General features: G+C 28.4%; 1 protein-coding gene across 4 annotated transcripts; it reads right to left on the reverse strand.

Moving 5' to 3' along the window:
- Nucleotides 1-853: 853 nt before the first annotated feature.
- Nucleotides 854-8914, reverse strand: LOC120070037 (two-component response regulator-like APRR2). 4 transcript variants are annotated; one of them, XM_039021895.2, is made up of 14 exons: nt 8778-8914; nt 8549-8682; nt 7898-8054; nt 6754-6833; nt 6540-6606; nt 6288-6334; nt 5878-5955; nt 5453-5788; nt 5278-5376; nt 4274-4414; nt 3897-4166; nt 2753-2821; nt 2564-2641; nt 993-1268 (listed from the first exon to the last, which is right to left on the reverse strand). In XM_039021895.2, the coding sequence occupies exons 3-14, from the start codon at nt 8025-8027 to the stop codon at nt 1107-1109; spliced, it is 1557 nt and encodes a 518-aa protein (XP_038877823.2). In that variant the 5' UTR covers nt 8028-8054; nt 8549-8682; nt 8778-8914; the 3' UTR covers nt 993-1106. The 4 variants fall into 4 exon arrangements, with proteins under 4 accessions (XP_038877827.2, XP_038877823.2, XP_038877826.2 ...); XM_039021898.2 differs by having other exon boundaries at nt 8549-8601; nt 8778-8883; XM_039021896.2 differs by having other exon boundaries at nt 8549-8868.
- Between the last annotated feature and the right edge of the window lie 15449 nt (nt 8915-24363).

The raw sequence follows: 24363 nt of genomic DNA on the forward strand, positions 1-24363 counted from the left end.
GTCACACTCCCTTTCTCTCTTTAAATACAACCTCTTTGGCATTTCGAAGTGGTTGCATAATTGCCGAAGAATTTCTCTCTCTATTATTCTCTCTCAATTTTACATAGAGAAATGTTCTTTGAAAAAAAATTGTTATCCCTCTCATTTTCCTTATCTTTTCAAAAGAGACTCCCACAAGTTGGTACTCACCAGAATCATCGCGATGAAGTCCTTTTAGAGGCGATCCCACAGAGAAGGATGAGTTCGATTTGCCAGAGAAAAGAGTTTCTACAATGGTCATCTCTTCTACTTTTCCTTTCATGCTTAGCCATTAAAATTACAATATGTTTATGATTCTGTAATTTACCGTTTTATGTTTTTCTGAATTTTATTTCTAAACAAAACTTAAACCAAAAGACAATCAAACGATTTTGCTAGGAATTTGATTCCTTCAAGAGGTGCTCTATGTCAAATATATTTATGAGAATTTAAGTGAAGATTGGGAACAGTCAAATTGAAAGGTTCAATACATATTCAAAAAATCAAAGTATGTAAATATTCATTCATGTTCTCTTGATATTTTGAATAGTGGTTAGAGACAATTGGAGAACTAATAAATTCCAAATCCGAAGGAGCTGGTCGTCAATACAAACAACATGAAATCATAAAAGACATAAAGCAAGACTATGACATAAATATGAGTAATAAAAAAGCATGACATGCTATAGAAAATGCATATGAACGAGTATGGTGATCTCCCTAAATAATCTTATAATTTTATTGTGTCGTACAGTGAAACACTGAAATTTGCAAATCTAGTCATTGAAAGAGAAATTGATACTTCCATAAAATGGTTTTTAAAAAAGTTAAAAAGTAATAAAAATGTGACTCAATTATACATCAATTTTCTGTCAATCAATTAACAGCAAGTTTAAGTCACTCACCATTTAGAGTTATATTTGAAATTAAGCCGGACCAAATATACATCAATACAGAGCTTTAGAGACCAAAAATGCATTTTAAAATAATAATTTATAAAATATATTATTCTTATTCCCTTCCAAAATAAGTATTATTGTTTAACAAACCTGTTTAAAATCAATCACCAAATAGATAAGAGGGTGGGATCAGGGAGGTCTGGAGCCGTTGATTTGAGGAGGGACGGTGGAGATTCCTTGCCTAGAAAGCTCTGTGAGAACACTTTCTGTAGGAGGTTTGAGCCCTAATGGAAGCGGTGACCATGGCTTCCTCATTGCCTCTTTCACAATCTTGTCAACCACCTCTTCATCCTACCAAATATAATTAACTTAATTAGTTATTTCAATCTCGTTTTATAGACTCTATTGGATAATCGTTTGATATTTGATTTTTAACTTTTTAAAATTTGACTTGTTTTCTAAATTGTCGATTTGTATATTTCTTAGATAAATAGTTAAATGTATAACTAAATTTCAAAGACAAAAATAAGTTTTAAAAACTATATTTTTTTAGTTAAACATAACATTGAATAGATAGAAATAGTGTTTAAGGACTTAATTTTCAAAATAAAAAATAAAAAATTAAATAGTTAACCAACAGTTTTGTTATTTGTTTTTCAAAAATTTTTTTTATTTCAACACTCTGTTCAGGACATGTTTGAATGATTTTCTTTGAAAATGGCTATTTAAGAACTTAAAAGAGCCATCCAAACAGACCTATAATCTATTTCAAGAATACGTTTAACAAATGCTAAAATAAAGGCTTGGGAGTCCATTTATTTATTTATTAGAAATTTGGCTACAAATTTAGATAATTAAATTAAGAATGATTAAACCCAATTTGAAAACAATAGAGGGAACATTTGACACATTTGATAATCATTTACGCCCTTTGTTAACTGTTTTATTTCTTATTTTTTATTTTTGAAAATTTATTAACTTATAGGCACTATTTACACCTCCAAATTTCTCCAGTTGTTATCTATTTTTTACCAATAGTTTAAAAGATTTTTACCAATAGTTTAAATGACTAAGCCAAAATTTAAAACTAAAAAAACTAGTTTTTAAAAACTTATTTTTATTTTCAAAAATTTGATTAAGAATTCAACCATTGTAATTAAGAAAGATGCAAATTATTGTAAGAAATTATGAGGAAATATACTTAATTTTCAAAAACCAAAAACCAAAAACGAAATGGTTACTAAACAGAGTCTTAGTTTTTGAAAATTAAGCTTATGAACATCATCTCACCTATAAATTTCATCATTTTGTTATTTACTTTTTACCAATGTTTTTAAAAAACAAGTCTTGATTGAAAGCTAGAAACAGTAGTTAAAAACAAAAGAAAAAATCATCGTAAATAAATGGATGGGAAACAACATAAATTCCATAATTTTAACTAAAAATGAAATTGATATCAAATAGAGTTTTAATTTTTGTTGTTTTGTAGTTGAACGCTCAAATATTGTATTTTGCACAAAACATGTGTAGGAAAGACTATACTGATTGTATGAATATGATATTTCAAATCTATATGATTTAATTTCTGCTAAAATTGATCAAAACAAATAATCACATAATATAAAAGAAAAGGAGGTTTATATTACTGGTTGAAGATCACATAAACTCTGAGGCATGCCATAGCTCTTATTTACTGTCTGCATATCGTGTGATGCTGATGCATGCTGCAAAATAGCCAAAAATAAAATAAAATAAAAAAAGGTTAAATTTCAGTTTACCTCTCGGTAAAAGAAAAAAAAAACAAAAGAAAAGAAAAAAGAAAAACCATCTCTCACCTGAGGAAATGAAAAATATGGAGTGTGAGAAGGCAGCATCACAGGGCAACCCCATGCATCAGCTCGCACCTAAAACAATCAGTTTTGAGGAAAACTATTATCACAACTTAGGAAGTAGGGATAAGATAGACACAAGTAGACACGAGATGACATACAATTTTTTTTTAATCTAAGGCACAGACACATCAAAGATTGATATGTTTATTAAAATATACAATTCTTTAAAATATATATCATTTTTATGGAAGAAATATATTCAAAGTTAGTAAGTTTATGCGTTTACATATTTAAGAAATTAGCTTGATGTGTTTCTCCAAATTTATTATTTTTGTTATATGTGTGTCTATTTAATATACTTAACTAGTGTTCAATGTACGTCTAACAAATGTTGGACCTACTTTGACTTTATTCAACTAGTGTCTAACAAATCTATTGCACTGACAAGTGTTTGATAAGTATCTAGAAATATCAGAATATCTAAGTGTCTGACACGAGTACGTTAGTCAAATTAAGTATATGTGTTTCTTAGATCACAATTTTATTTTTTTTCCATTTTACTATTTTGTTTGTTCTTGAAGGACAATAGCTTTAAAAATTTTGTGACATTAAGTTTATAATTTACATTAAAAAACATTGAATAAATTTTGAAAACGAAGAACCATGATGTTTCCTAGAATTTGGGCCTGTTTCTTATTTCTTGGTACGGACAAGGCATTGAAAACGATGAATCTTAAAAATATTGATGTTTGACACATGCTGAAATTAATTTTAAGAAATTCTAGAATCAATTAAAATAGATTTTTCTATAATTAGTTGTGAGGTGCTTATTTCATTCATTTATTGAAATACCAAAATTGCCCAGTATTTAAGAATATTATTTTCCCTTTTAGTAATATGGTAGTTCTAAAATTATTTTGAAACTAAAACCTAATAATTCAAAATCACTTTTAAAAGTTTGAAATCAATGTGATTATATGAAAATTCATTTTACAAAATTAATTATATCCAAAAAAAATTTTTAAAAATCATTACTTCAACCAATCACTCCTAAACATGTACTTTTGCAGAGAACTTTGGGGTTTGGGGTATTTGTGGTGGGAATCTGATTATATTAGAGTGAACTATAAAGAATAGAAAACGTTACCCCTGCATAAGAATTCCATGGCTGAATTCCTTGTTGCGGCCAATGGCTATAACCAGGTGGGCCCCACGTGTGGACAATAGGTGGATGGCCATTGGTCTGTCTCCATGTTGGATAAACAGCAGACACTGATATTCCACAGTTTGGTTGATAGGAAGAAGGGTAAGCCATTATAGGTTTCAAGTGATTGGTTTGTATTGTACATCTTGGATAATGTGACCACCTTGGATTTTCTTCTCTCTGCATTACATGTTTCTTTTGCATCCTGTACTTCTGCATAAACAAAGTAAAACCAAAAGAAGAAAATATATATAAATATATATGATAACCTTTAGGAGGTGAAGTTTTAAGAATATGAAAGAGCAAAGTCAGGTGGCCACCTGGAGATGACTTGCAACATTATGCCTTGTCAAACCTTCAACTTTCATAAGCTCAAGTACTTTGGAAGGAATTGCATGATCTATGCCTAACTGTTCAACTGCCTGAACAAATTTTCTATGTAGCTGTGGATTCCAGTCCACCTAATGGACAATATTGGCCAACAGTATATCACTATGAACTACAGATACTCTATTTTAGGCAATCAATCAATCAAGTACACGGACATGTTTTGGCATGTGTTCAGCATGCAAATTTCTGTGTCTTATTTTCATTTATTTATATATAATCTCAGACATGTGGGGACACGTTTGGGATACTCCCTGATACGCTTGATAAATTTTTTAAAGAGAAAATGGTCCGATATAAATATTGGACCCAAATTTAAAGTTCAAATCAATTATACGTTAACTAAGATTAGAAGAAAAAAAAAAAAAAAAAAAAAAGGAAAGCCCATTTTTTAACCAAGGATAAAAAAATAATCAATCAAACATAAATTTTTGTATCTGTGAAGAAGTCAAGTTAAGCTTCTTTATTTTTTATTTTTTCCTTTTAACATTCATGATACACTTGGCTAGTTTATACACAAGCAATCAATCAATCTTAAGTACAACATTTTTGACCCTATAACATTAAGTTGTCATTCATAGAAATTTGTGAGTAGTTGGCCAGCATAGTTAATCTCAAGTTTGGCATGGAATTGTAAATGTTACCCTGCATTCCATTGTAAGTCAGTTTTCATAAAAGAGAAACTTCAGCATTTTGCCTGTTTCATGTGTTTAAACTTTCATCTAGATGAAGTGACATGCTTGGATAATATACACACTTTCACAGAAAAATCTCAGCCTTGACACAGTGAAAATACGCATAAACTTCACATATGCATGAAGATACTTCTTGTTAAATCACCGATAGACCCAAAAGTTTTAGCTGGTGGATGAAGATAAATTTAACATTATATCAACACTCTTAACACTTCTAAAAAATTTTGTTTCGTATAATTTACCTTAGTTTTCCTCGCTTTGGGTCCAGCAGAATGGTTCACATCAGATCCTTGGATTGAGTTTTCAGCAGCTAAAGGATCACTTTTGACACCAGATTTATTCTGCAAAGGGATGATAAATGTTACTCTCTGCCTTTATTAAACAAACAGCAAAGTTCTTGTCTACTTTGACCATTACCTTGTCAGATAATTGAGGTTGGCCCTCCTGAATGGGGTCTTCACAAACCAAATCATGTGAAGTAGTTTCGACGAATTTAGACTGAACATCTTTGTCCCTGCAATCTGTTTCTATTGAACAGTTCATTTGATCTCCGCTTTCCCAGCTACCTTGCCTAGATGCTTCCATGATCAGTTGAGACTTATCACTTCCTTCTGGTTCCTCCCACACAATATCCTGAATCCAAGAAAGAACTTCCATATCTTCCGAAACTCCATTCTTGTTTTCATTCTCTAATTGGAGTTGCATCAAGGATGCTACAGAGTCTTCATCAGGCTTTGAAGTATTGGAAAATGCCTTCTCAAAATATTGTTGGTCAATATTTTTGTCATTACAATTCGGTGTTTCTTTTGCAAAAAATAAATTTTGCCAGAACTGAATAATACCTTGTGAATGACATGCTGCCAGATATTCCTGAGTTTGTCTTCAGAGAGTGGTTTCAGCAAGAACTCAACTGCACCAAGCTGAACGTAAATAGTAAATCGAGATGTATAGGCAATAACGCAAAAACATGGTTATGATCTGAGAATTAACTTCTGCTGGAGATCAAATGAAAATGACTGATACTAGCTTTGTTTAGAATCTGATTTCTAATACCAACAAGAAAATTGGAAACTGAAACCAATTATTGCAGAACACACACATGCCTACCGGTGGAAGGCTTTCTGCAGTCGGTCAGTCTACCCAAAGTAAACCAGTCCCTAAGGAACTCTTGAAAGGGCTGCTAAACTAAGGTCTAGTTTTAGATTACCAAAGACAGAGACCATTTAAGGAGAGATTACACTAGAATCCTTACTGCAATGCACTTCATCATGGTACTTAGGCAATGAACATCTGAAGTCACTGTGCCACAGAAAAAATAATCTCAGTGTCAGGTCAGGAACCGTAAAGTTAGCTGAAGGAAGCTGTTAAACCTGTCTTGTTTATTCTGAGAAGAAATTAGTTTTATCTTTTTAAGTAGTTCAACAACATGTTAGGGTGGAGATTTGGAACTTTGACTTTTTGGTCGATGATATATATCTTAAAATTGTTTTGGTTGTTAACTTACTTATTATTGGCAAGTCCTTGGAAGTTCCAAGTAACTTAAAACTTTCATCGTAATTTCTTGCACACACCTGTGACCAAAGATGGATCCAAGAATTCAAAAAAGACAGAAAATGGTCCAATCAGATCATGAGAAGTGAATGTTATCAAGTAACATAGCAGAGGAGTCAGCTTAAGGCCTAAATGTATAGTTCCATTCAGAAAGTCATTAGCCGTACCTCCAGAATTGCAACATGGAAGTTTCCCGGTGTGTTCAAAATTGCCGACAAAGCTTCCTTCTCATCACAGCAGGAAAAAACTGCAGTATGACAAGTGAACCTTCTCAACACAGAAGCATAAAAGAAACTAAAAAGGCAGCTTCTTAAAGAAATAGAGAACATAAAAATGGGATCACAATAATGCGAATTCAGATTTCAACAAATTAATATTTGGAAATACACATTTTTTGGAAAAAAACATAATGAAACTCTATAGTCATCGAGTAGAAATAAGTGCATTTTCAATCTGTTCATAACTTCAGCTCAACCACTTAATTATTTTAAATGGCGAAATATTTTCAAATATAATAAAATATTATTGTCTATCAATATTTCTATTTGTCACTGTTTATAAGTGATTGACACTGATAGATATAAACACTGATAGATGTCTATCAGTGTCTATCACTGTCCATCATTGATAGACAACGACATTTTGTTATATTTGTAAATAAGTTGGCTCATTTTTCTATATTTGAAAATAGCACTTTGATTATTGTTACATTTTTTTAATGAAAAATATTAAATACAGTTTTGGTTCTTGAACTTCCCTACTTTGATCTCTATTTTTTATTATTATTATTATTTCTTTAGAATCTTAATTTTAGTCCTCAACCTTAATTATATTCCACATTTACTCCCTACTATAAAGATGTATACCTAATTTATTGAAAATGTGATGTCATCTTACTCATTATATATATGTCATACTTGTATTATCATTTTTCCAATAAATACTAAATAAGTAATATAATGAAAGTTTAAGAAACAAAATAAAAATTCCAACCAAAAATTTAATGACCAAAACGAAACATGGCTGGATCAAAGTTCGAGCCTCAAATCATAACCAAGCCAAAAAAAAAGAAAGGGGCCAACTTCTATGGAAATATATACATGTAAATAGCATCCAAAGATGGATTATAGGAAAGAGAATGCAGATCTCCTCAAGCAACCAAGTAGCGATAGCTTCTTTAGAACGTGAGTAAAGAAAATATATTTGAATGTTGAAGAAGAGACAGCAAAGTAACAGTGATTTAGAAGAAAGAGGATTTCTAACAAAAAAGATATCTTAAACGAAAAAAATGAGGCGTTTGAAATGTCTCACCAACATACTCCATTTCCTCAAGTTTTGATCTTATCTCGGTAGCAGAGCGACTGTCCCTATCAAGGAGAAGAACCCTCAGACCCTTAGGGAAGTCTTTCCATTCTTGTAAATCGTCGGCAGTACAAACCATAGCTCGCTTGGCATGTTTCTTATATCACTGCTCATCGGCAAAAACACAAACATCTTCAAATCATCCTCATTTGATATGAAAATTTCAACATATTCATATAAAGAAAAACACGAATAGCGCAAATCGAAATTTCACAAATGTGCAATATCGAAATAAATGCATACAGACGTCTCAGCTCAAGAGATTATTCGTGAAAACAATAATACATTAACACAAAAAGACACATACAGTAATCATAAACATCCTGAACTCGGATTAATGAAGCAGATAACTATTATTCGAAGACTAAATCCTCATAAAAACGTATATTCCCAATCGGAACGCCTCAGGAAACAACCAAACACAGAGAGACAGATATACATAGAGACAGAGATTTAAGAATCATATCGAAATCCTTCCAAACCAAAACAAACAAGAAACGAAAATCAAACTCATCACAACCAAAAAAAAGAAACACATTTAAAAAACAAACGCTCGAACATTGACGAATTGAAAAAACGAAAAGACGCATAGGAGATTACCCGAATCATGATTTCGTCTGTTCCTCTGACGGAATCGTACGTAGTTTCTGCATCTGAACAAATAAAGCAAGAAGAAACGAAGAGAGAGTGGAAGTGTGAGAGAGTACGGAACCTTACGATTGCGGTCCACAGCACTGCATCCATGGCAATGAAGAAAACTGTGGAATCTGTGGTTTATTTTCAAAGATTGAAAGAACTTGAAGAGAAGAAATGGAAGACAAAAGCTTACAGTGGGAAAAAAAATGGAGGAATTAGCAATGAACAATGAACATTGTACGTAGTTGAAATATTTTTGCCCGCTCAACAATCATCTATTTATTGAAGAGTATTTCTTCCCTTTCTAGTTTCTATAAAATTAAGTTTCGGTTTATACTGTAGCTTCAACTTTTTGTACATTGTCAGTCAAATACACACATGTGATGTTTTCTTCAGCCAAAAAAAAAAAAACACATTTTTTTTTCTTTTTTTTCTTTTTTTTAATTTTCTTCAAATAAAATTATTGGCTCACCTACTATTTAAAGATAGGGACTAGATAGGAATTCATGAAATTGTAAAGGATAAAGATGTAATTGTCCGTTCAAACATATCTTTACTGTTATAAACAAAATGATTGATACACTATTTGACCTGAATAACTACAGCAAAGTAAAAGATGCAATTGTCTATTCAAGGACGAAAATATCATTATTAATATAAATATTGATAAGTCATATTTACGGATATATCAACATATATTTAAATATCGTGGATATTCTGAGAAAAATCACGGATATCACCGAAATTCAAAAAAATATCGTGAAGTTTTAGTGGAATTTTAGAACAAATTTATTTATATAATAAACTATGACTTTAGGCATATAAATCAACAATTAGAAACCAAATATGTTTTGTGATAGAATGATACTTAATAATGAAGATAAAAAAAAATATTCTAAACTGAATATTTTATTAATAAAGTTTAGGTCATACAAAATGAAGGTCAAATATAAGATTCAATAATAAAAAGATGATCTAAGAGGTACTAGCCCAATATTAACATAATTCATTTGATAATGACATTCCTAAGTCATTGTATATTAAAAATTTATAGCATAATTGAAAGTATGTCTTCCATGAGTTTCAACATCAACTCCAATGTCACCAATAGAATGATACTTTGGATCAAACTATGTTAAATTCAAATGACAATGGTCTGAATAATGTAGATAACATAAAGACTCTAAGTCTAAGCCTTCATCACTTTCACGAAGAAGTTGTCCCCGAGTATAAATGATGCCTTAAACCCATCACTATAACCAGCATAATCACTTGAATGACTATAGTTGCTACTATTGTTATGTCCATATGGACATTTGTCCAAAACATTCCCTTTATACTTGAAATAAGTGAGCCATTATCAATATAAGCATCATCGTGTATGGATCTTCAATGAAAAAAAGTTTTCACATTAATCCAATTCCTAGTCCACCAACTCTATGGTCATAGATGACATGCGTGAATTGAGATTCTCCAATGAAGAGGCTAATTCCTGTTCCACCAACTTTATGGCCATGATCTAAATCTTTTTTGTGGTTTTTCCAAATTTAAAATTCACGGTTAGATTATTATTACCATATACTTCCATAGTTCTATTATTATCAAAATTTGGCACATGTTTATGGTCTAGATCACGCTCATATTTCCCCCTAATAGTTTTACCGTGATGGCACATGTTTATGGTTTAGATCACATTTATACACGAAAAAATAACCAAAATTGATCCGAATAATTGTAATGAAGGATGTATGAAAATATGTAAATGACAAAATTGAGATGTAAAGATTCTCCTCTCATAACTTATTTAATATAATATATAGATTTATTTATACCGGTAAAATTATAAATTTGGTCACTAATGAGCACTATGATTAATAGTCATTTGATCATTATATTTTCTTTTTGTTTTTGAAAATTAAGTTTAAATTACTATTTCCACATATCAGTTTCCCTCTTTATTGAAAAAAATTGAAAATTTTTCACATATAGAAAAAATGTCAAATTATCTACAGAAATAACACACAAAAAAAAAAAACACTGATAGACGCGGATAGAAATCTATCATTGATAGTCAGTGATGGACTTCTATCTGTTTCTAACAGACTTCTCTCAGCCTCTATCAAAGAATATTAAAATTTTATTATTTTTTAAAAAAATAATTTCCTTTATTTTTCTATTTTTAAAATTCCCTTAAAAAATTTATTTCCATGATTTTATTATTATTAAAATTTAGCTAAGAATCCAAAAAAAAAAAAAAAAAGTATACTAAAAAAGTTATGAGAAAATAAATACAATTATCAAAAATGAAAAGGTCATCAAACCGATGTTAAGTTTCCAAAGTAAGCTTTCGTAATTCTATGGCTAATAAATATTTATGGTTAAATCTATCCATTTAAGTCAACAAGAACATAACTCAATCGATGTAAGACATTTTTAAGTAAAGGGTCCGAATTTCAAATTCTCTCCCTCTTAGTTGTACTAAAAAATCTATCAATTTAATATTATCGTCTTACATTATTTATATTAATTAAAAATGAATGAATGAACCGATTAAACCCAATTAAATTTAGAGACATTGTTATGAAACTTGTTAAAGTATTCAAACAAATATACAAACTTTGAAAATTCAATAGTGCATAAAATAATCTTTTAGAGGAAGAAGGAAATTTGAGATACTAAACATATTATTCAATTTTATCCATTTATTTGAAAAATAGTATGAGATGAAATTGAAACTTACCAACTGAAATTTATTGGTTGAACCATTTGTTATTAGTTTTAATTTTATATATTATAATATTATTAGAAATGTTTAATAAAATGTATGGGAATGATTTTGGAATAGTTAAAATTACTTCTATCAATTTTAAAATCATTTCGAAAATGCTTTTAATAATTCAAAATCAATTTTAATAGTATAAAATTTACGTTTAGAAAAGTGTAAAATTAATTATTAAATTAATTTTGATCGATGAAATTTGTGATTCGAATTATTTTGAATATGATAAAAGTGATTTTAGTTATTATGAAATCACTACCAAATATGTACTAAATATATTGAAATGGTCAGAAAAAACATAATTATTTGTAAACCTTAAAAACATAATTATTTATATTATGATCTTGAAAACATTTATATTACTATCAATATTAAACAATTTAACAATATTTGACATGTTTATAATTATCTTGAAAGTATATATACAAGTATGCACGCATGTACATGTGTATAATATTTTTTTTTAGTACAACGACTATATGGATGGAGAGGATTAAACCTCCGACTCGGGTGTTCATACAAATAACCACTACTTGCCAATTCGCTTACTCAATTTTTTATATAAATTAAGTTTACTTTGGCAATTTATTGATGTATATCAAAATCGACAGTATTCAAGTTAATTTCACGTGGCCATTTTTTTTAGACAATTGACTTAGCCAACTCAAGCATATAGGTTGATCTAGTTAAAGACATATATTTTTAACCAAAAAATCAAAAGTTCAAATCATCTGTCCTACATATTATCATCAAGACATGTTTGGGAGTGATTTTAATGACTAACTTTTTTTTTTTCATATTCACAATGGTATATAACATGAATATAGTTATTAAAAAGAAAAATTATTTTAAATAAAAAATTGTTCAAATATTTACAAATATAATAAAATGTCATAGTCTATTAATGATAGATACTGATAGACATGATCTATCAGTATCTATCAATGATAGATGATAGTAGTCTATCAGTATTTATCAGTGCCTATCATTGATAGATAATAACATTTTGCTATACTTCTAATTTTTTTGGTTCATTTTATTATATTTGAAAGCAACCCAACTGCACTTTTAATTCTTCAAATTTGGAGTCGATGTCTATTTGGGTCTGCAGTTTCAAACAATATAGTTTCTCATGTTTATAAAATAATTATAAATGATTTAAATGCTGATGTAGTTGAGATTTAGTGTGAACTCATTTGATTAGTTGAAAAATAATTTATTTTTAAATTATTTTGAAAAATAAACTATCTAAGAAAAAAATTCAAATTAAATTAGTTTAAAGGTTTAAAATATTAAAAATATTCCACAAAATTCACATTGAAATGACAAATAAAAAAGAAAATTCTGTGCTATGTATCTCCTTCCCCAAAGGCTCGAGAGTCCGACGATCTTCCAAAGACCACGTGGAAGAAAAATCTAGGTTAAACATCATTTTTAATCTTAAAACTAAAAAAAAAAAATAATAATAATTTAGTCCCTAAATTTTATTAGGTAATAGTTTAATCTGTATATTTTATAATATAATTTGTAACGATTTAATCTTTTTATTATCAAAATTAAGATTAAAATTTAATAAGATTTTCTGCATAAATAAATTGATAATTCATTAAAAACTCAATATTTTTATTAAATACAAAGTCTATATTATAAAATAATAAAAATTGACATCTATTTTGATATTTTTTTATGTTAGAGACTAAATTGTTACAAATTTGAAAGTACAAAAATTAAATTGTTACATACTAAAGTTTAGAGACTAAGTTGTTACAAAATTGAAAAATATAGGAATTAAATTGTTGCAAACCAAGTTTAGGGACTAAAGTGATATAAAATTAAAAATTTAAGAATCAAAAGTATTTTTTAACAAAAAAAATAAATAAAACATAATTTATTGCATTGCTATATCAAAGAGATGAAAAATGTCCTTTTGGAGTTTTAGATTGTGATGGAGAAGATTGTCTTCATGTACGATGTTGTGCAAATAGTTAAATGAACTAACTTGTTATCTAATCACGTCAACACTTCAGAATTCAGTAAGTATTTTGTTATTTAAATTAAGTGAAAGACTTTTAGAATCATCTTGTAAATCTTAGGACTAAAGTGTACTTTTAAAACCTCAATAGTCAAATAAATATCAATTTCAAAATTTGGCGACCAAAAGTGCATTTTATCCTTTTATTTTTATAACTTTTACATAAATATTCATCGACATCGATATTTCTATTGACATATTTTTGAAGTGAAACTACGACATTGCGATCGACATCGACATTTTAAACTTTGTGTATATTCATTGATCAAGTCACCTTAAACCCATTTCATTCAAACTTACTATATTAATAACATAAGTAAAAAGAAAAAAAAAAAAAAAAAAGCCAAATAGAATAAAAAGAAAAAGAAAAACAGGTTATTTGGGAGTTCTATGATTTATGTGTGCGCTTTCTTTCTCATTTTAAATTATTGATCTTATTCTTATTTTTAAAAGTAAAGAAATTATTATTATTATGGCGAAACGAATTTTCATGCTGTCTTTTCTATCTCGAATTCTTTTTCCCCTCCTTTTGAGAACCTTTTCTATCTCTAGTTAAAATGGCTGCCAAATGAATTATTCACAGGAAATTGGCTAAAATAACCTCTTTTTGAAATTGTTTGGGACGCTGAGATAATATAGGATGCCTGAAATTTTGATATCTGAAAAGTCTGATATCTGTAGAGTTTTGATGTCTGTGTTTAGGTGCAAAAGTTGTGTTGTCCAAGTTTATATGTCTGTGTTTGAGCGTGTAAAATTTTTATGTCCGAGTTCATATGTCTGTATTTGGGTTTGCAGAGTTTATATGTCAGTACTATCTGATTTAGTTTTTTTGTACTCTAAAATATTTCTTTTAATCTTAATTCAATTATTGTATCAATTCAATTTTTTATATTTAGTTATTGTCTTTTAAATAATTCTTTATTATTGTTGTTTAAAAAAAAATCAGTCAAAATTTAGATTGATCGTAATTAGTCAACGAAATACCAACATTTAAAAATATGAAATTTAATTCTAAGTCAGGGATGGATGTACAAACTTTTTTTCTAAAATTTTTTTCCACTTTTTAATGCTTTTATATATATATAATTCTCAATCATGACTTGAATTTTAAAAAGGGTCTTCAAAAATAAGACAAATAAAAGATAAGAATAAACGAGTGAAAAATAGTATCTATAAATTTAATTTTTAAAAACTATCGAGAACTTAAAGAGTATGAATGATTAGCTAAATATTTTAGTGAGACATTAAAAAAAAGTTTTCCTTATGTTTGATTTTAGGGATTTTGTTGAGGCTTTTCTTATATATATTCACGGATGAGTTTTCTATTGAGGTTTTATAATGGGCTTTTGAATAGTAGATTTTGAATATTGATGTTATATATGAAGAGTTTTTTTTTTTTTTTTTTGGAGAAATTGTGTACAAAGATTTAATCCAAAGTATTGTGAAATTTTTAATGGACATTATACAGATAAATAATTGATATACTAAGCAAATAAAAATGAAAACTTGAATGACATAATTTATAGATAATAAATTATTAATATACTCTATCACAAGACACCAGAGGAAAAAATGATGTATGTAAATTGGAGGTAAAAAATGGGTGCATAGAACTAGATTGAAATATTATGGATTCTTAATAAAATGGATATAGTAGAAAAAAATTATATCGGAAATATAATGAAATAAACTCAAGAAAATAATAAAGAAATAAAACGTAAGGGGGTCATTGGAAGGGAGGAGAGAGTGACGAGAGTGACAATCGAGTATGAGAAGGGAGGAGATATAGGAACTGGGAGGTAGAGAAGCAGAATGAGTTGTTAAATGAGAGTTACTGTGCACATGTTGAAGGTAATGAAAATGGGGAGATGATATATATAAGTGGGCCAAACAGTGATATAGGAGCTATATCATCTCCCCACATAGGATATTGAGCCCCAAAATAGGCCAAGTTTTCACATTACCAAAAAAATACATTTTTAGTAAAGCCATTTAAAGGATTTTTCTAGTGCCTTTTCGAACGAGATCGGCCCAAGATTTAATTAAAAAATGGAAAAATAATGTTTTTCGTATGCTTCGAAATTGGTTATTAAAAACTTGAATTTACTATTATATCCTCAAGATATTGTATTATACCGATTATTTTAGTAGTCTTTTATAAACCACTGATTGGTTTGTTCTACAAGTTTGATGTGATAAACATTTCCAATAATTTTTCTACCAAAAAATTTAGAAAACCTCCCAACCTCATCTTTGCAGAAATTCCCGAAAAGAAGGCATATATGTATAACTTTCTTTAATAAAAGTGTTTGGTTTCTAAAATATATGCTATTGACCCAAAAAATATGGACGTAATCTCGAGGAAATGCAGTAATCTTGTCCAAGATTATTTATATTATCCTTGAGAATCAATTGGATTTCAAGCATCATAAGATGAAATTTCTAGAAAATCATCGATTTAAGCCAACATATATAAACAAAAAAAACCGAAATATGGAAAAAAACAACAACTATATAACTCAAATTTATCAGATATCTCGACAACTTATTGACACCATACAAACATTAAATTAAAACTAAAGTATCCAACTAAACAACATAAATAGTAGAATAGCTCTACAAAACGAAGCTTAAGAATGTAGATAACCGTGTTAATGATGCAAATAACAGTGGAAATGAGTGAAAGGCGAGTGAAGCGAGAACTTGAACAAAGTGAGGACGTCCATAAAGATAAAAGTTTTTTCAATCAGGGGTATTTTCGTCATTTCACAAAATTGCATCATTTGAATTTCTAACATTCACAACATAATCTCGGGCTCGATCTCGTCCAAGAAGACCCAATAAAACCCTTTAAACGACTTTACCTAAAGTATGATATTTTTAGTAATTTAAAAACTTAAAAGAGATTATTTTGGACAATTTCCCATTATTCACTACCTTATATAACATTTTGAGAAATTATTTCAAATGGTAAAACTGTTGAAAATATTTACTAGATATAGTAAAATTTTAGAACTATCAATGATAAACGCTTCTATCAGTGTCTATCAATATCCCTGATAGATAATGATAGAAGTCTATCAATACCTATCAGCGTCTATCATTGATAGTTTTCAAATTTTGCTATATTTTATAAATATTTTATTTTATTTTTTTTATATTTCAAAATGACCCTAACATTTTTCACCAATTTATTAATTATCATTTATCATAACATTTAAACATGTCGGTAGTAAAAAAAAAAGTGTTCTTTCTGATAGATAGGACATCCCCTTTCTGAAAATTTATGACTTTTATATATACATAATACATGTAATAGATACGTGGTAGTTCGAAAGGTTGAAGTTTTAATTTAAAATTTTAAAAATATTATTTCATTGTATATAAAATTGTTATTAAGGTAACAAATAAATGATATTTAAACAATAGTTTTTTTTAGACGAGACCACTATAACCAACTATTTCTCTACTTTGTCAAATCGAATATAACTCAATTCATATATTAGTGTACTAGAAATCACGAGGTATGTAGTTCAAATTCTCCTACCCTCAATTGTAATTAAAAAAACCATTATTCCTTACTTCCAATTTTAAATGCTATTTAAGAAAAAAAAAACAATATTGTTGTTAACAAGGATAACATTCCCGACAAGTCGGGAGCACGTGGGTTTGAGCCAACAATTCCCTTTGATTTATTAACAAACCCTCCAAAACAACCTTAACTTACCCATTTGATCTAGAACAATCCACCTAACACCATCTCTTATAAATCGTGGTAACAAAATAAACGATTTTTAATTATATAGAAAGTATACACAAACATATATTATGGATACAAAATTTTAACACAAACCTATATTATGGATACAAAATTTTAAAATATAATTGATCCTATACGTCAATTTCTAATTATTGATTATCTTAAAATTTTGGGTCTCATATCTCTAATTTTTCTCTCTAAAAAACTTTACTCCGATTGTTTTCTTTCAAAAAATTTTGTTGCAACTCTAATCTTAACATTTTTCTTTAATATTTGTATACCCTTTCTAATTTATTATATTCTCTAATTTTTCTTTTTTACTTTCTTTGGCTTCATTTCTCTTTAATACATTCTCATTTTCTTATAAAAAAAATGTCTCTAAACTTTGTGTTTGTGTCAAAAATACTTTTAAACTTTCAAAAATTAAAAAATATATATATCATTAAACTTTAAGAAAGAGTTCAAAGATACCCTGTTAGTTTTGGTAGAAAACTGTTTTGTTTAAAAAATATCTCCAAATTTTAAAAAATTTAAAAAATATACTTAAACTTAAAAAAAAAAAAGTTAAAACAAATACTCTTAACAAATTTTTTTTAATACCTTATCACGAAAATAAGTCTATTCTTTTTACAAAAGTTTAAAAATGTTCCTACAATTAGTATGATGATTGATTTTTCTGAGATTTTTTTAGTTTGAACATAAAATTTCACAAAATATATAGATATCATCAATTTTTTTTTTCCATATAGATATTCTCATTATTCTCCTATTTTTTTCAGTTCTTATACCAATTTTCTCAGCAACCAAAATAGAAACTAAATTTTAAAGTTAATTCCAAAATTAAAATTAATCTTGCCTTAAAATATACTAAACGATAAATAGTCAAATAAAAAAATTTATTTGACTATTAACACATACTCAACTACTAACGTACAACTTTGTTAAACATTTAAGTCCTAAAATTCTTTGGTGCTTTCATTATTCTCTTTCTTCTTAATATAGTCCATTTACCATAAATGAATTGTGCATTTTTATTCATTTATTATTTTTTAGATAAACAAATATCAAACCGTTAACAAAAGAGGAATAAAGAAGGTATTGAAGAAGAGATGGATGGAAAAAGAGGGAAAATAAAGAAGTAAGATGATATTTACAATTTATGTTCATATAATAGTAAGAGTATTTTTTAACCTTATTTTTTTATTTTATTTATTTATTTTAGTTTAAGGGTATGTTTTAAAACTTTGAAAAGTTAAGGGTATTTTTTACACAAAACTGTTAGGAGTACGAACAAACTACCACGTTTGTTACGGAAGGAAGTGATCATAGATATATAAGTGAGGACAATTATCTACATTGGTATGAGACCTTTTAGGGAAGTAGACAATATCATACCATTGTGAAGATAGTTGGAGAGTCGTTGGCCCTCTCAATTGGTATTAGAGCCTTGATCTAAACCTAGCTGTATGGGTGAAATCCTCAGATAATGAACAAAGAAATTTACCAAGTCCCAAGTTTGATTCATGGTTAGTGAATCTAATTCGCTCTTAATTGCTTCTTTCCATAAGCTTGAATCTACAGAACTTAAGGCCTCTTGGTAGGTTTTGGGATCCTCATCGATTAGGTACAAGCATGAAAATTGATTATCTATATCATATGATCTTTCTACTAAGAAGGTAGTTAAGAAACCAAGACCAAAATTCTTTTGAATTCTTTGTTTTTTACTTCTTCTAGGTTCAAGTTCATGCATATTATCAAAATTTTTCCTAGTTCAATTTCATGCATGCTGTCAGAAGAAGGTAATCACTGTTATATATTTTAATTGATTTATTATCTACTTTGATCATGAGAAATATATGATAAAAAAATTCAGCATCCCTATATTCACATATTGATTTATCCCTTTGGTATATAAATCTATATGCATCACTATTATGGGTATAATCAATGAAATACAGTCAAAGGTTTTAGATCCTACTATAGGTTTTTTGAACACAGGATAAGCTACCTTAGCCAAGCACCCCTACACTTTCAAGTAGCTGAGACTAGGTGTGTAACCTCTCCACAATTCGTATGTCGTTTTATCTAGCTTTTTGTGAGGAACCCTGTTAAGAATGAAATAGATAGAAACTGCAACTTCTCCCCACATATTGTCAGATAATCCAGAACTTAAAAGCATAGCATCGATCATTTTCTTAATTATTCTATTTTTACGTTCAACTATACCATTTTATTTTTCTATATTTTATTTATTTTGAATGGGATGATTTGATTATTCTCTTAGTTTTAACTTTAATTTAAATAAAAATATTATAAATTTCTATTTTTTATTAAAAAATTTAGTCAAAAAATTTGATTATGCTCTTATTTTTTTATCTTTTCCCAAATTTTAATTTAAACCAAAAAATATTATTATATTTTTTATGCATATAAAAACTCTAAAAATTTATTATTTTTCATAAATTTACAATGATCTTCCTCCTTGATTTTATAAATTATTTCACAAGTATACAAAGATGCATTGGTGTGTACTTACAACAAATTCGAAAAGAGAAAAAAGAATAAAAGCATGTAAAAATGGTAAAAGTTATTATAAATCCCTAAACTCATTGATGCGCATTTACAAAAATTGAAATGTGAAAAAGAAACTACAAAAACATCAGAACAATCACTCTCCTCCATCACTTTGACGACCTCTAGATTGCCTGAACTTTAAGAAATTTCTTAAACTTCAAAAGTTATGTCTTTTCTTTCCTTCTCCAATGTGCGAGGATCTACATGTATAGAACAAAACTACAAAAGCATATACAAATGGTTACATTAAATAACTCTATATGTTTTAACAAAATTTAAAAGTGAAAAAAAAATTGAAAAAAAAGACATATGTTAAACAAAAAAAAAAAAAAAAGAAAGAGAGAGAGGTGATATCTTCTTATAGAAGATAGATGAGATACTTGAAATAGAGAAATTAAATTCTTTAAAGAATAAAGAAAAGAAACATTGGACGTTGCTACTAACGAAATTAAAAAAAGGCCCTTTTAAATATAAAAAAAATATTTACACTTTATAACAAAAAGTTCCAAAAGTATTTTTTTTTTAACTTTTTACTATAAAATGTAAATATTTTTGAGATTTTTCTATTTATAAGAATTTTCCTTAAAAAATTACCTACAACAAAATTTCTAAAAAAGAAGAAAGTAAAGAACTTAGAGAAAACCGGTTAATAAAATTTAAAAAAAAAAAGAAAGAAAAAACGAAAAGGGTGAGGATATATCTTGACGGAAAATGAGAGGTTAAATTTAGAAAAAAAATTTAAATCTCAAATCATAATTTGATTTATTTTTTTTAAATTCCTTTATTTAATATGAAGTTGAGATTATTAGAAATCAAATGTGGTTTTTTTTAATAAAAAGTTTGTTAATAAGAGATTAGAGGATAAAACGTGATTTTTAATTTTTTTTTCTTTATTTAATGTGAGGTAGATATTAGAGATAAAATATGATTTTTTTTTTCAAAAATTCCCTTTATTAGTTTCTCCCATGAAAGAAATTTCCATTTATTTAAAAGTTTTTCCCCATGACCCTTTATATATATATATATATATATATATTATCCGATTTTGATCTTAAAAAAATAATTTATATTTGTGATTTGGACTCAATTTTAGAAAATCTGATTTTTTTTTTTCAAGTAAGAAGTTTTTTAATGTTTTTTTTTTTGAACTTTTAACATTTATTATAGATGAAGTTTACTTTTTATTTTTTGAAAATCATTTAATGTGAAAGACAAAAAAAAAAAAAAAAAAAAAAGGAACAAAATTTATTTAATAATTTAAGTGTGAAATTACCTCAAATATCTTTATAACCATCAACTAAAAAGAGCATGAGAGGAAAATGAAATCAAAAGTTTCTCTCCTAACCCCATTTTAGATAGTATAGATTAACCTTAATATTGTTTTTCTCTAACTATAGTTTCATAAAATTCAATCCAAATAAATATTTTTAATATAATTTATAGATTGCATAAAATATTAGAAAATATTCTCACTTTTCAAACAAAAAATTATAATATGAATGTAAAAATCACAATTACACTAGTTTAAGGTAGAAATTCTTTATACATTTTGATTGTAGTGCATGGTTAAGTACAAGGTAAATATTTTCATTCTTATCCAAATTTTAGTTACAATGTGATGAAATTCAAAGTTAAAAGTTTAGATTTGGTACATGTAGGGTTAGAGATAACATTTTTTCTCTATTTTTTTTATTTAAAAAAATTATATTTTTGGTACCTAAATTTTGATCAGATTGATTTATGAATTCCAAATTGAACAATCAAGTCTCTATATGTTATTAAAAATAGAAAACTTATACGTAATTTTTCTGTTTTCAGTTGTAACCAACAACTCACTTAAGCTCTTATCTTTGTAATGAAAATCGACATATAAAAGGAATTAAGGCAGTCAGAAAAAGAGAGTTAATCTTCTTTAAATCTCTACAAAAGAAAAGCAATAAAGTGTTACCCTCCCTTGTACAGTGGACGTAGGCTTCTTTGGCCGAACCACTTAACTCGAGTGTTCTTTCTTCTTCTTTTTCCTTCTTCTTGTCTTCCTTTACTTTATTCAATTGAGCATCGATACATGCAGGTCAGATTCTGAAGGATTGAAGTTCAGAATCAATGGTCTTCCATTCGAAACCCTGCAGGTCAGATTCTGAAGGATTGAAGCTCAGAATCAATGGTCTTCCATTCGAAACCCTGAAGAACTGAAGAGAGACAAAGTCTCCTTCGAAACCACCATGTTTTCCCTCAGAATTGATTGACGAGCTGAAAGGCATTCTTTGTCTTCTGTTGATACGTGGCAAGGAACCAAAGTGGCAACCATTCTTTCTTAATCCCACTATCCGAAGGTATTTGGGCTATTTCCTTCAAAACCTTTTGGGCTGGGTCATTTTGATTAGGCCTACAAGTGGTATCAGAGTCAAGAACAACCTAAGATTAGTTCAAGATTTGAATTTTTGCAGAACAAAGATTAGAGATAATTAATCTTGAAATTCAAGAATAGCTGCAACAAGGTTTGAAATTGAAAATTTTGCTGGAAAATCATATTTTGAGTTGTGGAAGGCAAAAATCAAGGTAGTATTAGGACAACAAAAGGCTTTATTGGCTATTACAAATCCTACAAAGCTCTCAGCTAGCCTAGTAGATACAAAAATAGAGACTATGGAGGTAAATGCATATGGAACCATCATTCTAAATGTTACTGACAGTGTTTTAAGGCAAATTGTTGATAAGAAGGCTATCTATGATCTTTGGAGTAGGCTAAACGAGATTTATTTTAACAAAGACCTTCCAAATAAAGCTTTCTTTAGGAAAATGTTTTTTTTTACCTATAGAATGGATGCAGCAAAATCACTCATTGAAAATCTAAATGAATTCAAGAGCTTATCTTCTGAATTTAGGTCAGTGGAAGATAATATAGGAGAAGAAAATGAGGCCTTTATCCTATTAAATTCTCTACCAGACTCTTTTAAAGATGTTAAGATAACAATGAAGTATGGAAGAGAAAAGATCACAATAGAGATAAAAATTTCAGTAGTCAGAGTGAGGGAACTTGAATTACAAATGAGTAAGAAGGATCAACAAAGGGGAGAAGGACTATTTTCAAAGACAAAGACAAATAATGCTGGGAAGAAGAAGCAGAATAAAGATGATAGATCTAAAATCAAGTGTCATTTTTGCCACAAGTTGGGACACATGAAGAAAGATTGTTATTCTTTGAAGAGGAAGCTAAATCAAAAGAAAATAGGTGGGAAACAGATAGAGGTAGTAGTGGGAGAAATTCCTTTGTATATACAGATGCTTTGGCAGCAATTGATGAATGTGCAAACCAGAATACTATGGAGATCCAAGGCTGGGTTATAGACTCTGGGTGTTCATGAAAGATCTCGTTTTATTGAGAACCTATGAGCGAAAGCGGATCGTCCAAATCCCATTTCAATTGAAAACAAACACTTACAGTAAAATATACAGATTATGCATCTTAATAAAATTACAGCATGCTTTTAAACTATAAAAGGGTTCAAGTAATTATACCTTTGAAGAACACTTCTTCTTGTACAACCCTTGAACTGTTGAGAACACTTCGAACAATCACGAACTCTCCAAACAGCAACAAAACTCGAATCAAAAGGGGAAGACACAACCACTTGGTTTTCAAGAACCTAGGAGTGATGGGCTTTGGCTATTTTCGTTAGGAGGGAGTTTGTGAGTTTGGAGGAGGAAGACGATTGAGGAAGAACAACACTATCGTATAGGAAAGTTCTTCAATCGTGTATATCTAAAAGTCTATTGTATATCCTCTGTGTTTTTATTGTCTAGATCATCTATGGAAAAAATAAAATCTTATATTATTTATCCCAATTTGCCACAAAACCACTTAACCACCCACTAAGTTGGTTAGAGAGAAAAAGGGATTAGTTATCTAAATAATTAAAATTATAAATAAATATGATAACTAACTTATCATATTATATTTATAACCTATAGTTTTAATATTGCATCATATACAATATAAACTATAGATTTTTTTTCTCTATTTTATGGTATTTAATATAAATCATATTTATATTAAATTTAACAACTATGAATCTTATTCATAGAAAATATATTTGAATCAAATTCAAATATTTATTTCTCCAATTAAATATTAATGTATTAAATACATTATATCAGTTATATCATATATAATTGAATCAATTTAATTATATCAAATATAATTAAATTCCCTCTTATTAATTTGAACATTTCAAATTAACCCAAAAACTAATTCTCAACTAAATCCTTTTGAGCTACCAAGGGGACCTAATGTAACTTGAAACTCTAACGGTACGCAAATAATTAATTAAACTCTTTAATTACATTATCCACCATTCGTTAACTGTCGGGCACTCCATTAAAGACCAACAACTGCACTCTTCGCACTATAGATATATTTCTGTGTCCATTGGATATAACTAATTAACAGTACGATGACCCTTCTCAAATTGTTCGTAAGTATAGTTGGGCCAAATTACGGTTTTGCTCCTGTAGTTACATCTAACTCCTTAAGTACCACCGATTCCTCTAATGAACAATAGATCATAGACCACTATGGCTAAAACCCCTCTCAAGCAAGGAGAGAGTGTGGCGTTACATTGTTCAAGACCTGA

Source organism: Benincasa hispida, chromosome 5 (genome assembly GCF_027475165.1).
Source record: "Benincasa hispida cultivar pf3 chromosome 5, pf3_genome.v1.1, whole genome shotgun sequence".
NCBI classification, from domain to species: Eukaryota; Viridiplantae; Streptophyta; class Magnoliopsida; order Cucurbitales; family Cucurbitaceae; genus Benincasa; species Benincasa hispida.

Coding starts and splice junctions, on each gene's coding strand:
- LOC120070037 (XM_039021895.2), bottom strand. CDS start 8,027: ATGGTTTGTACTGCCGACGATTTACAAGAATGGAAAGACTTCCCTAAG. Junction 5,377..5,452: donor AACCTCAATTATCTGACAAG/GTAATGGTCAAA, acceptor ATCCCTTTGCAG/AATAAATCTGGTGTCAAAAG. Junction 2,822..3,896: donor CATGGAATTCTTATGCAGGG/GTAACGTTTTCT, acceptor TGATTGTTTTAG/GTGCGAGCTGATGCATGGGG.